Here is a 16,729-nt window from a genome sequence, read left to right on the forward strand (position 1 = left end):
GATGCATTGCCAGGGCTGTCTTCAAGAGAAACAAGAGAGCATGTTGTGGGATTTGCTTGTATATGAAGTGATTTATGGTTTCCAAATCGAGACCTCCCCGAACCACTGCAAGCTGGATAGCAAGTGTCCCAGAAGCAAGCAAAAATATACAGCAGAGTCCTTTTACAGCAAAAACATGCTTCTTTTAGCAGAGTCCAACTACCAGCATCTGACCTTATCTACACTGTTTAATAAACTCACAGATTCAGGTTTTCATCCAAAATATCCAAAGGCTTTAATCTTCCCAGTTGCGATATATACAAAATGTACAACCAGGATACACAGATTCACTTTCTTTGTACTAGCAAACAACCGGAGTCATGAGATAGTCACATACAGCACATAGGCAGATACTCACACTGAGTCAAATAGGAGAGAGAAAGATGGATTCTTTCAACCTCTTTATATAGCCACCTGCTGATAGGTCATCAGTAAGGGACACTGGCTGATGCAACCACTATGAAATGCACCTCACCTCATGTGGTGACTCAGCCATTACCACATTCCCTTAAGTATTGCATCATGACATTCACAGTCATTACTCAGGTGCTTTTAATGTACCACATGTTCATCAAGCAATATTTTCTCCATGATTAGAAGTGCTTTGCCATTTCTACCAGAGCATTTTGTAATATCTGGCTTTAACAAGATTAGAAGGTTATTAGAGCAAGAATTATTGCAGCCAGTTTATCCCAGTCTAGGTAGCTGTAGTCTGCAAACTAGCCTTAATTGGCTGCGAGCACTCCTTGCTGTCAAGGGCATCTGTCCCTACAGTGATAGCATTCAATCAAGGGAAACTTCTAGGCTATAAGCCTACTGTATTAGGGGAGTCTAACTACCAAAATGTACATAATTTCTGGACTCCGGACTTCATAAGTACAGATCCTTCAGTATATTGGCTGTCATCCTCTCTTATCTCTTGAAAGAAAGCTAAAAGATCTTAAAGTACAGGTTATCTTGTCATCTCTCCTCCCAGTTGCATGACATGGACCAGGAAAGGCGACAAAAATAGTAGAGGTGAATGATTAGCTCCACAAATGGTGTCAGGAAGAACAATTTTGCTTCCTGAACCATAGTCTGCTTTTTTAGGAAGATGGACTTCTGGCACAGGATGGTCTGCACCTCACAGATTTTGGAAGGAATGTGTTTGCTTGGAGACTTGCAAACCTGATTGGGCGGACTTTTAATTAAGTTGTGTAGGGGAGAGTGACAATATCCTTGGGAACAGTAGTTTATCAAGGCCCGAAGGGAACAGACAAAAGGCCAAAGGTTGGACAAACAGAACAAGTATCAAGCAGTAAAAGGACAATAATCTCAAATAAACAACTACAGGGAACATCCCATGGGCTTAGATGTCTAAGTCAGCCATTCTTAAAGTGTGCTCCGTGGATCCTTTGGGCCTCCACAAGGTATACTAGGCAGCTCTGCACTGCTCTTCTTCTCTTTCCTCCTTCTCTTCTTCCTCCTATAAAGGTGTGTGGTGCTGCTGCCATGCTGCTTCCCCCTTTCCTTGAGGTCCAGACATTCCTGAAAGTTCAGTGTGTGCATGGGGGGAAGAGTTTCCTATTCCCACCAGTGCCAGGCAGGAGGGCAATGCGCCATGATGCTACGGGCGGCAAGGGGTGTGCCCCAGGGCCTGACCAGCTGCCTTCTTTCTTTTGCCTTCTTTCTCCTTCCTTCCTTCCTTCCTTCCTTCCTTCCTTCCTTCCTTGCTCCCTCTACTCTCTCGCCCCACCAGACACCACTGCCACAGCCGAGGAGGAGGCTGCCAAGACATGCCCCAGAGCCTTCCTTCGCCTTCCTTCGCCTTCCTTCCTTCTTTACTTTTCTGCAACTCATAATTGTTTTGTTGTACTAAAAAGTTTAAGTTCATCTTATTTCGTGCTCTAGGAATTAGTGTGGAACAGGGGTTCAATAAGGCCCATTCCCATTGGAATGCAGTGGATAAGTGCCTATTTCCCACATTAGTTCTAACATTGTGGTGTTAGTCCTGATACTGTGGGAGTAATGTTTCTCAGTCATCCCATACGGTTTCTAGAAGCAGATGCTATTTAACTTGACTTGGAATTACAAGTGGGATTAAAGGTAATCTAGAGCAGGAGTTCTCAAATGTTTTCCATTTGTTACCCTTTTTAAACAGATCTGAGTATATAGGTATATATAATATATATAACAACCAGATGTTTACTGACACTAAATCAGCAGTTACAAGGATTGCTAAACAGGCTGATTTTCCTTTTTATGAAGTACAACTGAAGCATTTTTTACAGAGTCCACTGTAAACACTGCACGTTGTTGTTAATAGATCCATGTACATGTCTCAAATAACCACTAGGTGGTGTTCAGAGTCCCTTTATTGTTGACAATTTTTTTTGCGACCCCCATTTTTATTTGAGGTCGAAACCCACAGTTTAAGATGCAGTGATCTAGAATAGAGCTTCTTAAACTTTTTCAACTTGTGACCCCTTTTTGCCAAGGAAAGTTTTATGTGACCCCAGGTATATAAAATAGGTATGCAAATCAAAAACCTTTTTGGAATATTGGATGGTTAAACCTGTGGATATGGAGGATCAATTATACTACAGCAATAATGTGCATGCCTAAGTTCCAAGTACATAAAAACAAACCCCTTAAGTAAAAAACAATGGCCCTCAGTATCTGCTGGGGTTTGGTTTCAGAACCCACAGTGGATACCAAAACCCATGGATGCTCAAATCCCATGATACACAAAGGTGAAGTAAGATGATATATAAAATTACAAAGTCAAGGTTTGTGTCCCCCGTCCCCCCCCCCCCATATGTAGAATGGTTGAATTTAGATTAAGATGCAATCCTTAAATAACAAAAAGGCACAGTCCTTAAATAACAAGTAGATTAAGGTGCTATCCTTAAAAAAAGAAATTAGATGTCCTTCAAGCAAGGGGTGTGGTTGGGGAGAAGGAAGAGAAATAAATGCACAGAGGAGCTGGCAGGACACTTGTCCTCCTCCAACACCCTTATAAACCTTTGCTTTTCCTCATTTCTCCTTTCTCGCAGCTACATTTGTATGGGATTGCATCTCTAAAGGCCTGTAGATTTCAATGGAAGTTAAATGTTTACATTTCCCCAGATCTTGCTACTAAAAACGTGAAGCTCTGTGGTTATACTTCAGTGGGAGCTAAAAGAATTCATACAAGCATGAGTACTTGTAATGTAGTTGATCTACAGTGCCATCTAATGCTCAATTTATGTAATTTATATAAGACTGAATACTTTTCATATTATTTGCATAAAAAATATAAATAAGAATGTTATTGACATTTACTTTTAAACTATTTTAAAGAAGCTTTTGTTTATTTCCCCAGTTTTCCAAGCCTTAATAAGGCTAGTAGTGGCAAATTCTCTAATTGCATTAGAGAATCTATCTCCAATCTTATGTAATGTAGAGTTCCTCAGAAAGTTTCATGTGTCTCATATGCGATCTCAGCAGAACAAATTTCCTTTGCCCTCCTATTGGTTATATTGTGAGCCTGTTTGGTACAGAGTTTGTTTTATCTTTTAATATCTGCACACTGCTTGGTACATTTCAGTGCTTCCTTTCCCCTTTTCTAATATAAAAGTGGGAAACAGGACGCTAAAACAGCCAACAATGATTAAAAGCTGATTTTTGACATAACATTGGAGCTGTTGTTGAACATGAAGTGCATAAAAAGTTCTACATCTTGCCATGCACTAAGGTAAACAGCAAGAAGTAAAATTTCCCTGGGTTTTTATGCATTTCAGATTTTTAGCCAAATGACACATGAATAGTGGAATTTTCTTGTGAAATGTGAAATGACAGGAGCTTCAAAACCCTGTATTTCATGGGTTATGCATTGTATTGATGTGCGTGCTGTTTATCAGGAAGCCAGCACACTTGATCCCAAGGTATTTTCACACTAAAATGCAGCACTATGATTTCACTGTGTTATATTCCCATGTTGGTATGTAGGCGTTTTTAGTTTGGTTGGGCACTAGAGCTCTCTGAGTGTCACTTCTAAATGCCTCACCCTCCAGACCCATAATTCCATAGGATGGAACCATGGGAGTTGATATAGAAACAGTACTATGTGTGGTATGAAAGAGTTCAAAGATACCAGGATGAGAAGAATTACTCCGTTTCTTATATATTCCATCACCAATCTAGTCACACCAGCCAACCTAAATATAGCTTTAAAGAAAAGGAAAAATACTTGAAAGTATACATTGTGCATTGGGGGGACTGGCAAGGAGGTGAGCTATTATATCAGATGCTTGAATTGATTCAGGAAAGCATATTATTCAGTCTACCCCACTATCAGTTTGTTTCCAAGTAAATCTGAGTCAATTGATAGGAAGCTCATTTGTCTGTGAGATAGAATGCTATTTGTCAGTCTGCACGTAGTAAGTAATAGTAGCCCAAGAACATGTCTTTCTCTCATCTACCTGACACTTGGCACAGTCCCAGTGCTGAGATGTCTGTGCTGTGTGTTTGATTCTGGGGCAGCATGTGGGATAACAGTAAGTCAGATCAGGGCTTCTTAAACTTCCAGTCGTGACTCCTCTCAACCCAATAAATTTATTATGACCCCATGTGTATATATAGATATATAAAATAGGAATACAAATCCAACACTTACTGATAATAAATCAGTATTTGCAAGATTTGCTGAATGGACTGCTTTCCCTTTTTATGATGTATACCTGAAGTGTCTTCTGCAGAATCCACTGTCAACAGTAAACAACAGATTCATGTAAATGTTTAAAACAGTCACTAAATGATGTTCAGATAACTTTTGCTGTTGCCAGTTTTTTCGTGACTCCAACATTGAGCTAAGTGAACCACATTTGGAGTTGGGACCCACAGTTTAAGAAACAATGAGTCAGGTAATGGTTCTTAAACTGTCCCAAAGATAATGGGCTAATTAAGCCAAGAAAGCAAATTGAGAGCTACATATACAGCTAATGAAAAGACTAACTGTCTAGTCCGCACAAGTATCCAGACGAGAGAAGACAGCGGGATAGCCAATGGTGGAAAGAGTGTGTAGGGATGAATAGCAGGTTTTAAAGAAGAACAACAAAAATTGATATATGGATAGACACAGCAAGATTGTTAAATAACATTTTGTTAGGTTTTACTATGTATTAAGTCATGCACTGCTAATGAGTTAATGGGCTTCTGTTGGGAATGCTGTGAATGCATTGATTGTATGTGGGGAATCATTTGGGAAATGTGTTTTTTGCCTACTCAGAGTGATTGTCTATGACACAATCCTGGGTTTGGGTTGGGTCAATTAGTTAGTAACCAATCAAGGAGTAAATGTATTGTAAATGTATTGTATATAAGGAAACCATGTACAATGTATATTCCCCTTCCTTTGATGTTGTGCTGTTGTGATGTTATTCGTCAAAGACTATAAAAGAACCTGTCTACTTGGACATGATACTGCATACTGTGGTGAGTCTGTGAGTCTGTAATATCATCTAAAACTGGGGGAAAGACAATAGTAAAAACTGGATAATGGCCGGGCATGTGCTCAAGTATCTACTGTGGAAGCAGAAGACTGAAAAGTGCTGAGCAGGAGGAAAGCTGCTGGAACGCGCTGAGGCTGTGCAAGTGTGAAGTTAACACTGGCCATAACAGGTTATGGGCCCAGAACCAGAAAGCTGTCTCTGCTAGTCCAGGAGGCATCTCTTTGAGCTAGATTGCCTGTGTTTTGTCAGTTTTTCTGTTGGGCTTTTTCCCCTTTTCTAGTGGTATTACATTCTGCTCAGACAGGTTTTCAAGAGTTACTAACCTTATCTGACGATGGCATTCTCAAGCCAAGGAGGGGCCGGAGCTGCTGCTCTGTTTTCTTTTCAGAAGCTGACTTCGGAGAATTATTTGATGTGGGCTGAACGGATGCAATGCCTACTGATTAGAGAGGGATTATGGAAAGCTGTTCAGACCAGACCAGATCCAACCAAGGCTGAAGAAGTGGAGTTGGATGAAAAAGCAAGAGCTACTATTATTCTCAGTTTGAGTGATCGAATGCTTTGTCATGTGAGGAGCTTTAAAACTGCAGAAGAGGTCTGGAATGGTTTAAAGGAGCTGCTACAAAGGCCATCAGCTGGAGCAAAAGTTTCCCTGTGTAGAAGGCTTTATAGCATGAAGCTGAATGTTGGGGAGGATGTGAAACTGTTTATTGATAACATGATGTGTATATTTAATGACTTATCTGCTCGAAAGCTAGAGTTTTCTGAAGAGCATAAAGCTATGGTATTACTTTCTGCTTTAAACAAAGGATATGATACGCTTGTGGGTTCATTAAGTGTGCTGCCGGATGATCAACTTACGCCTAATCTTATTGTAAATAAGCTTTTGGAATTCCAAAGTTGCCAAGAGATGAAAAGGAAAGACTTTGCTGGACCTGGTTCTTCCCAACAGTGTGGCTTGAGTACAAACACTTGTGCTACAGTTAAAATTTGTTATTTCTGCAAGCGTCCAGGGCATTTTGCCAAGTTTTGTCCTGCAAAAGATAAGGGGAGAAGAAAAACTTTTTCCAAGCCAACTGCAGAAGATAAGGAAGCTTCGTGTCAAGGTTTTTCAAGGCAAAGATTAATGTTAATTGATAGGATGGACAGTAATCAGAATGGTCTCAATTTCATTGTGGATTCTGGGAGTTGTTTTCATATTGTAAATAAAGAAAATGTTTTGTTAGATGCTCATTCACCCAGTATTAATCATGTATGTTTAGCTAATGGAAAAACTTTAGATGTTCAAATGCAGGGATCTGTGTTTGTGAACAGTTTAAAGACAACAATTACTAATGTTTTGTTTGTAAAGGAGTTAGAACACAACGTGCTAAGTGTTTCTCTGTTACTTAAACAGGGTTTTGATGTGCTTTTCAATAATGAAAACAATCAAATTGTGTGCAAGAAGAATGGAGTTGCAACACAGTTGGTTGAAAAGAATGGTTTATTTTTTACTAATGGGGATTTTGACAATGATGTAAATTGTTTAAAAAATGTTCCTCTGCATATGAATTGTGTACATGCATTCCATAGGACGATGGGACACGTGGGTTACAAAGCTTTAAAGAACACTGCGCTTTCATGTGGGTTAAAATTGTCTAGCTGTGATAATTTTCTTGATTGTAACATTTGTAATAGAACAAAATTGAAGAGCTGTTCTGTGGCTAGAAAAAGTTTTAGAAGGACTAGTGACATTCTTCAGTTAGTTCATTGTGATGTTGCAGGCCCAATGCCTTTGAGCTTGGGAGGGGCCAGATTTTTTCTGATTATTGTTGATGATTTTTCTCGTTTTAATTTTGTTTATGTGTTAAAAGGAAAACATGAAGTTTTTGAAAAGTTTAAACAGTGGCTTAATCTGGTTGAACGGCAGTTCCCAGGTAAGCGTGTGATGAAGGTGCAAACTGACAGGGGAACTGAGTTTGTTAATGAAAGAATGGATAGGTTGTTCAAGGAACATGGTTTGATTCATCAAAGGAGTAATCCGCACAGTTCGGCGGAAAACGGAGTTGCAGAGAGGTGGTTAGGACTCTTGGAGGGGATGATGAAGCGGATGCTTGAAGATGCTCAGATGAGTAGTGGTTTTTGGGCAGAGGCCATTAATACAGCCAGTTATGTTCTGAATCGTGTGTGGTCTTCCAGTGTTAATGATACCCCATACAGTCTGTTTTTTGGAAAGAAGCCAGATTTAAAGTATCTTCGTGTGTTTGGTAGTTTTGCACATGTGCTTGTGCCAGTGCAACAGCGTGCCAAGAGGAGCCAAGCTTGGCGGAAAATGAGATTTTTAGGGTATGAGGCTTTTACCAAAGGGTACCGGTTTTTGGGTCCTGACAGAAGAGTGGTTGTTTCAAGGAGTGTGAAATTTGACGTGCACTCAGGATGGGATAGGATTCATGCAAATGAAGAAGTGTTTTTGCCCATGGGGCATCAGTTGGCCACAAACATGGAGAATGTGAAAAGAGAGTTGGTAGATGAAGAGGATCCATTGGAAGGTGGCAGTGATTTTTCTGAACAGATTAGTAAGAGGAAAAGACCTGAAAAAGGGGAAAGTTCTTCCAGTGAGGAAGATGAGTCTTTAGATAAAAGGAAGGTTGTAAGAAAAGAGGAAGTTGTGCCAGTGGTTAGGCGAAGTGAAAGAAAGAATAAGGGAGTACCGCCTAAAAAGTTTCAGGTTGGTCAGGTATCAGGACAGTGGACTGAACCTCTAAGTTATGCTGAAGTTTTGGAAAGGTCTCCAAGTGAGCAAGAGTTGTGGAAAATGGCAATGAAGAAGGAGTTTAATTCGTTAAAGAGACTTAATGTGATGTCAGTGGTTGAGCCACCAAAAGACAGCAATGTGATTGGCTGTAGGTGGGTTTTTCGTAGAAAAGTAGGGGAAGATGGTAGTTTTGTTTACAAGGCTAGACTTGTTGCAAAGGGTTTTCAACAGAAGTTGTTTGAAGATTATGATGAAGTGTTTGCTCCTACGGTCAAGTGTGAGACGCTCAGGTTGGTTTTGTCAGTGGCCTGTGCCAAACAGTTAGTGGTAAGACATTTTGATGTCGAAACTGCATATCTAAATGCGAACCTGGATGAGACAGTGTTTATGTCAAGAGTTCCTGGTTTTGAGGATGATTCTCCTACAGGTACATACACGTTGAACAAAGCTTTATACGGATTACAGCAGGCGGCCCGAAACTGGAACCATCATTTGCATGGTTTGTTGTGTGGTTTGTTTGTCAACTTCTGAGGCTGAGTTTGCCAGTTTGACAGAAGCATGTAAGGAAATGTTGTGGATCAAGACGTTAATTGAAGATGCTGGTATTAGTTTGGAAGATAAAGTTCAAGTTTTTGTAGATTCACAAACATGTATAGAATTGGCAAAGATGGAGAGTCTGAAAGCTAGGTCTAGATATGTTGGTGTTAGGCATGCGTATGTAAGAGAATTAGTTAGCAATGGTGAGGTATGTCTAAACTATATAAGAAGTGAGGAAAATTTTGCAGATGTGTTGACAAAAGCTTTAGGTGAAGAAAAGTTTCTAAAGTTTTCAGAAATGTTGGGTTTAGTCAGTGCATGAGGAGGGGTGTTAGGTTTTACTATGTATTAAGTCATGCACTGCTAATGAGTTAATGGGCTTCTGTTGGGAATGCTGTGAATGCATTGATTGTATGTGGGGAATCATTTGGGAAATGTGTTTTTTGCCTACTCAGAGTGATTGTCTATGACACAATCCTGGGTTTGGGTTGGGTCAATTAGTTAGTAACCAATCAAGGAGTAAATGTATTGTAAATGTATTGTATATAAGGAAACCATGTACAATGTATATTCCCCTTCCTTTGATGTTGTGCTGTTGTGATGTTATTCGTCAAAGACTATAAAAGAACCTGTCTACTTGGACATGATACTGCATACTGTGGTGAGTCTGTGAGTCTGTAATATCATCTAAAACTGGGGGAAAGACAATAGTAAAAACTGGATAATGGCCGGGCATGTGCTCAAGTATCTACTGTGGAAGCAGAAGACTGAAAAGTGCTGAGCAGGAGGAAAGCTGCTGGAACGCGCTGAGGCTGTGCAAGTGTGAAGTTAACACTGGCCATAACACATTTTGATTAATGAGTATTTTTAGAAGCGGGTTTATAGGTTATACTTCCTAGTGTACCTATTTTAAATCTTTGATGTTACAGTCCAATAAATAATTTATACAGATTTCATTCTATAAATTAAATATCTCTGACTGTCTTTAGTATTATAAAAATACTATATATACATTTTCATATTAGATAGATTTTTTTTTCAAACGGCTGTATTCATTGGACAGATCCTAAGTTTCAGATCAAGTCTGTACCCATTTAGTTTGTAAACAAGGCAGATACAATTGCACTGACAACATCAATAATTAAACTACCCATGGCATGCAGTGAGATAAATATATGGTTGCATAAACCATTGAGCAGCTGAACGGTGAGTAGAGAAGAAAAGGTTTTAAATGTGTTTTGTCATTGTAGGTAACCATTTTTTAGTGTTAACAATTCTATTCTGTATAAGGACATTACTTATACATATAGCTGACATTTACTTTTGGAAATAGATAATAAAAGATATAGAAGAAATATTTTTCTTATAAAGTGAACCACTCCAGAAGATCATGTTTATTATTATTTTTGTAAAATACAGTTGTAAACCTAGTGAAATACAATATGTTCCTGAAACCTGCTTTTGTAAGTAAAGATTTTGACTGTTGAACTCATAACTAATATTGGTGTGGTTAGATATTAATTCTTTTATGTTGACTTTGGATTTGTGATGTTAATTTCAGTGTCTTTCTTTGACTCATTATTGTGTGATGATATGAAAAGGCACCTTGGGTTGCTTAAATCTGCTACTAAACTATACATTGTGTAACCATATGCATTCAGTGTGTTGAGAAAATGTTTTTGAATTTTGTGAATGGTTTTCCAGGGACATATAGCCACTATGAAATGTGTTATATTTCTTTTAAAACTTTTTAGTAAAAATTGTTCTCTTTGGCCATTAATTAGATCATAATTTTAAATGTACATTGAATTGAATGTATCATATGTATAACTGTGATATTGTCCTTATATTTAACTTGATTTACTTTCTGACAGTTAACTAATATTGCTTAATATTTGCTTCATGAGAAGTTAAATGCTTCACCTTAAACAGACAAGTGAATACAGTTCCACATAAGATTCTGGCCTGCATGAAATTCTCAATGGATAACAGAAATGGGACTTAGTACTATTTTTCCTCAGTGAGTTACTGACTTCAAAAAAGTATCAGAGTTAAGGCATGTCTCAATCCCAAGCATGGGTTTGTGGATGCAAATTGATACAAGACAGATAATTTCAAAAGACGTGTGCTTGGTGTTAAAGTTGATGATTTATTAAATAGTCTAGCTAGAGCTAAAGTTTCATTCTCTAGCAAGGTATTAATTGCTTCTCAAAATGTCGTAAGAGATAGCAGTTCTGTTAAGGACAGTACAGATAACATAGCACTTGTTTTTAAACTCTGAGAAGACCTTGTTTTATCATTATATTGGCATTTAGCTTAGTGTTTTATATGATAATAGCAATGTTGATTTTAGACATCATGCTTTTATATACTGAGTAAAATAACAAGAGCTCTCTTCAATTTAAACTGTCATTAATTCATTAATTATCTGTCCTTTAAGTGTAAATTAATTAAAATAATGAAAAGTATGTGTTGAATTCATTAAAAAAGGGGCTCTCCATGAATCTGATCAGTTATTAAGCAAGTCAGCTTCAGACTCTAAACTGCAGTGGCAGTTGAGAGAGGATAAGGCTGTAAAAAGATTGAAAATAATTTTAAAATATTCATCAAAGCATGATATGTAATGCAGTGTGCCCTTGGTGTCTCCTGGGGTTTGGTTTCAGGACCCCTTGTGGATACCAAAGCGCATGGATGCTGAAGTCCCATGATATACAATGACCTAATAAAGTGGTGTCTCTTATACAAAATGGGAAAACCAAGGGTTGCCTTTTGGATCCCCTCCCCAAATATTTTCAATATGTAAATGTTTGAATCTGTGGATACAGAATCCATGGATATGGAGGGCTGACTGCATGTTTTAAAAAATAACTGTGCGCAATCTCAAGCGAAAATAAATACTGTAAGCAAAGCATACATTTATAGGCCTATGGTGGAATGCTGTCTGTTCCTGATTATTCATTTCCTCAAAGTACTTTGAGGGTCTTTGCTTTGTCCCAGAATGAGAGCTTATATAGTGCCTTTCTTAGATCTTTTCTTAGATCTTAATCAGACCTAGATCCAGGCAGGGGTTCCAGTTGCAGTATCTTTACTGGCAGCCCAGAAGCCCTGCCTGGCTTGCTGCCTTCTTTGTTTCCCCAGTAATTGGGAGCTCTGAAACCTTATAATGAAGTCTGAAGTGTGAACTCTGGGTTTTGGATATGGAGATCTGACTTCAAGAGATTTTTTAAGACCAGTAATAGGTTTGCTGATAGATTCTGTTTTCTCTTCTTCTGCCCTAAAAGCCCCTCATGTTCAAAGCCATCCTTCTTTCTAGAGGCTTCCCCATCTTAGACTGATTGGGCACATATTTCATGAATAAATTGTTGAACTCACTGACAATTTTAGGAAAGGAGTATGTACATTTGACTTCCACAATTTTTTTTGAGATCGTAACATGTCCTTTTCACAAGGCATTAAAGTGGATACATCATCATCATCATCATCAACATCATCATCATCATCATTTCCTTTATTTCTATCCTATTTTCCCCCATGGGGACTCAAAGCAGCTCACAATTACATGACACAACCCAATAATTTTTAAAATGGCAAATAAAAATTAAAAATTAAATATAAGTTAAAATGCAGTTAAGATATAATAAATATAATTAAAATTACATTTAATACTCACAACCCCCCACCCCAGAATCTCACCTACAATTTCTCCAGCAGCATGCCCCTTATCCTTCCCTAAATGCCAGCTAGCAGAGGAAGGTCTCAACATGTCTGTGGAAGGCTAGCAGGGATGGGGACATCTTGGTCTCTCTTGGGAGGGAGTTCCACAGACTTGGAGCAGCCACCCAAAAAGCCCTCTCATGTGTACCTACCAATTGTGTTTGAGAGGGTGGTGGAACAGAGAGAAGGCCCTTCCTATGGATAATGATGTTGATGAGATTCAGCCTACGATAGCTCATGCTGAGCCTACCTATAGCAGCAGTTAAAGTATTGGGACCGAAAGGGAGTCTTACATTGATATTTGTCAAATATCGATATGATTTTTGTGTGCAAAATGTGAAATTCCAGATTAGAGGTGGCCAATTCTTTCTTGAGGTTAGTCAAATCAGGATATTGTATAAAATTGTTTCTATTCATTTCTATTTAAATTTGAAGATGGACAAGATTTTTAATTGGATGAGATTATCAATCTGATTTTTATAAAGCACTTGTGATTTCTGTTTTGGTCGTTTTTTGTGTTTTTTCTAGTATCTCCTGAGGCAGTCGGATTTCTTTCAGCAGTTGGAGTCTTTATTATCCTATTGTTGATTCTTTTCCTGTACATTAACAAGAAGATGTGTTTTGAAAACATTGGAGGATTCCCTGACCTCAGTTCACGATACAGCACCAGAAAAAATTCACAGGAAAAGCTTTGTAAGTGTTAACTTTTATTATTTAGCATTTTAAAAGATGTAGTAATATGTAAAGGGATAAAATTCTTGCTATACTTAGAAAATACTTGTAAATTTTAGACTGTTTTTGCAAAATCATGAGTATTTCTTATATGGGTGTGGAAATTGATTTATTTATTTAGTTAAATGCTTGTAATTTCATATAGTATAAAAATGAATAGTTTTCCCCCTAAATATAATTAAAATGAATAAATAGACAAGTGTCATCATCCAAATACATAGCATTGAACTGGGGAAACAGAACAATTGCAGGGTTACCATGAGTTTTCTAGGCTGTATGGCCATGTTCCCGAAGCATTCTCTCCTGACATTTTGCTCACATCTATGTCAGGCATCCTCAGAGGTCAATCAGGGCCAGCTAACATCTTCCAACAAAGGATTCCCCCAGGCAGCAAGGGTTTGAAGCTGCAAGGCTAGTAAATGCTAATCAAGGCGGCCAACTGCAAAATTCACACTTGTCTCAAGCAGACAAGAGTTCTTTCTCCCACCCTGGACATTCCACTGATATATAAACCTCAATTGCCTAGTTTCCAAAAGACCCCACCTCTGAGGATGCCTGACATAAATGGCAGGCATCCTCAGAGCAAAATGTCAGGAGAGAATATTTTTGGAACATGGCCATACAACCTAGAAAACTCACAGCAATCCAGTGATTCTGGTCATGAAAGCCTTCAACAACACACAGCATTTTCTTAATATAAGGGACAATGTGTTTCTGAATCTCCATAATATTATGACGAATCTCTTTTATTTAATTTGAATTGAAGACAGTATTTCAGAACACACAGTAATCTTAACTGAACCAGCTTGCCCTCCATGCCTACAGTCACATGGTTTATTGATTTATTTAGTTATTATGTCAGGAGCAACCAGACATTTGTTAAATAAACCCATACATTTTAGTGAGCTTTTGTGTTTATTTCTTTGCAGATTGATGCCCATGCCTTTAAAATTTTGGGATGAACAGAACACCAAGAATTAAGAATATGCTTAGGCATCCTTTGTAGTTTCTTAATATCAGAGAGAATACTGGTTGATGTCAGTAGGCACATAGTTTTGTAGCAACACAGTTTATTTCCAGCATATTATTTTTTTCTTTGCAGGTTTAGAGTAAAATACATGTTTTTGTTAAATATTTTCAAAGTCATCTTGTGTTAAAATTAGTTGATGAGTTCAACATAATATTGGAAAATAAATGACTCTGTCTCGCTGTAGAAAATATTTTATCCCCTTTAATACTTTCTAAGATCAAAGAACAAACATGTAGTGTTCTCTGGTTAAATGATAGGACCGTTGCACTAAACAATTAAAATTGAGCTTTATTACTGACATACCAGTGAGCTTTTCTTTTAAATTACTGTTTTATTAATAAACCATTAAAATATGGCATTTTTCAAAACTTTTCAACAAAATGTTCAACAGAATCTGAACCTTCCTTCTATGTCTTCCCTGGTGGAGTCACTGAGTAATGCTGTTGATGATTTAACTAGTGCTGTAGGGGATGTCAGCTATACTGTAGCTGACTCAGTCACAGAACAGGTAACAAGCATGATCAACAGCCTTCGTACAGATGATACAACACAGAGTGATCCATTTGCAGTAGATAAGGAAGAAAACAACACACCATTGAATTATGATACTGAAAAGCATATGAGAGAAAAGCATTGCAGTGTCGAAGAAAAACACACACAAAATTTAAAACAAAATACAAATGCTGGCAGAGAAACCCATCATAACAGACATAAGACCCAGTGCCATGTTGTTCAACATGATAAATTTCTTCATGATGCAGATGTTTCCAAGGCAATGACTAATTCAGCAGAATGCAATAAACATACAGGAAGCGACTCGATGGAAAAAGTTGCCTTTTCAAAAGATATTAGTCAAAATTGCAATACATATAGGCAGGAGAAATCCCCTAATAAAGGGCCAAGTAAAGAGTCACATGAAGTAGTAAAACAATCTGAGGATCAGTTCCATAAAAAAGTAAAAGAAAATTCACCAGGAGCAGATTTCACGAGCACCAAAGAAGGTCATGGTATTGTATCCAGGAATGAGGATGTGAAGGAAGAGCACAAATCAAAATTCTCAAAGTTGAGGCTTAAAAAAACGCATGATGCCCATGAAGTAAAAAGAAAGAAATGCAAAACCCTTCGTGTTGGCCACAAACAGTCTGTAACAAAGCAGGAAGAAAATGTGCCACCAGTTCTTTCAAAAGAAAGAGCGAAGGAAAAGTCTAAGGAATCAGAATGCTTTTCAAAAGAAGTGAGTAGTAAGAAGGCACCAGATGAAGGTGAGGTGTCGCACATACTGTACCCATTTAGCCTTTCCTGGATCTTTTACTACATACTTCTTTTCCTAGCTTTCTTATGGAGTGTACTCATAATGATTTGTAAAACAATCATTTGAGTGGAGACACATTTTGATTCTGTATTATTTTCTAATGAGAAGGCAGTTTGTCCAGAAGAGCTTTCTCTTCTCCCATTTTGCAGCCCCTCCATTAATCCTTGAAAATCTGTTCAGTACAGTGTTATTATAGTAGTGGTTATGGTGTAATGCAGAAGTGTAGCATAAGCAGAAAATTGAAACGAGTGACCTTGCACAAAGGTTATTTTGCTGGATTACAAGATATTTCTTCATAGCAACATAGAGTTGGATGCAGCTGTGAAGACCATCTAATCCAGTGGTTCTCAACGTGGGGTCCCCAGATATTTTTGGCCTTCAACTCCCAGAAATCCTAACAGCTGGTAAACTGGCTGAGATTTCTGGGAGTTGTAGGCCAAAAACATCTGGGAACCCCAGGTTGAGAACCATTGATCTAATCCAACCTGCTGCCAATGCATGACAGATCCCAAGTCTTCAGGAGGGCTCTGTCCAATTGCAGAGCATTTTCAGGGGGATGTAAGGGGATGTATGAGGGGGAAGAGGAAGAAAAAAAATCAGATGCACAAGCTGCCTTCTGCTCTTCTGAAATAAACTTTAATTAATAATGTTTAAATTCCTTGAAACTAATTACAAGATGTTCTGTCATTACTAGTTGCTCTTGATAACTTTAACTGTTATTTTTCCTTTCTCTCCTTCTATTTTCTTGGGTTTTGTTACATTTTGATTGGTTAACATGGTTTGTTTTTGTCTTGAATCTTATCTTGAATTCCAAATATGTTATGCATATGTCAATTATATTAGTGGATTTGAATATAATCTGCTAAGTAGATTTATTATAAGAAACAGTATCTAGAAACCTCATCTGTTTTGAACTACATATATCTTTCATAAAGACATAAAATATTTTTTCAAATCCCCTGCAAACATATTTTATAGAAATTAGTAGAAAAACATGTAAAATAAAATAAAATACCACACATTGAATATTTTAAGAATAGTAGAAATAATCTAGTATAGCCATAGTTGACTTTAACCCAGGTTTCTGGATGTGATATCCATGTTGACACATGCCTTGGCAGTACATCAACCAGAGCAATATAAATTATGGAATAATCCCT

At 37.8% G+C, this 16,729-nt stretch overlaps 1 protein-coding gene across 9 annotated transcripts in view; it reads left to right on the forward strand.

The window, feature by feature from the left end:
• The window catches only part of SYT14 (synaptotagmin 14), a 117,707-nt gene that overhangs the window by 17,631 nt on the left and 83,347 nt on the right, over window positions 1–16,729 (forward strand). For 4 of the 9 annotated variants that reach the window (XM_060754340.2, XM_060754338.2, XM_060754339.2 and 1 more), the window contains one exon: window positions 13,024–13,188. In XM_060754340.2, coding sequence (XP_060610323.1) covers window positions 13,024–13,188 — 165 coding nt within the window. Of the gene's footprint in view, window positions 1–13,023; window positions 13,189–14,162; window positions 15,520–16,729 lie in introns of those variants that run through there. The other 5 variants (XM_060754334.2, XM_060754336.2, XM_060754335.2 and 2 more) reach the window with 2 other exon arrangements.

Source organism: Anolis sagrei, chromosome 1, assembly GCF_037176765.1.
Source record: "Anolis sagrei isolate rAnoSag1 chromosome 1, rAnoSag1.mat, whole genome shotgun sequence".
NCBI classification, from domain to species: Eukaryota; Metazoa; Chordata; class Lepidosauria; order Squamata; family Dactyloidae; genus Anolis; species Anolis sagrei.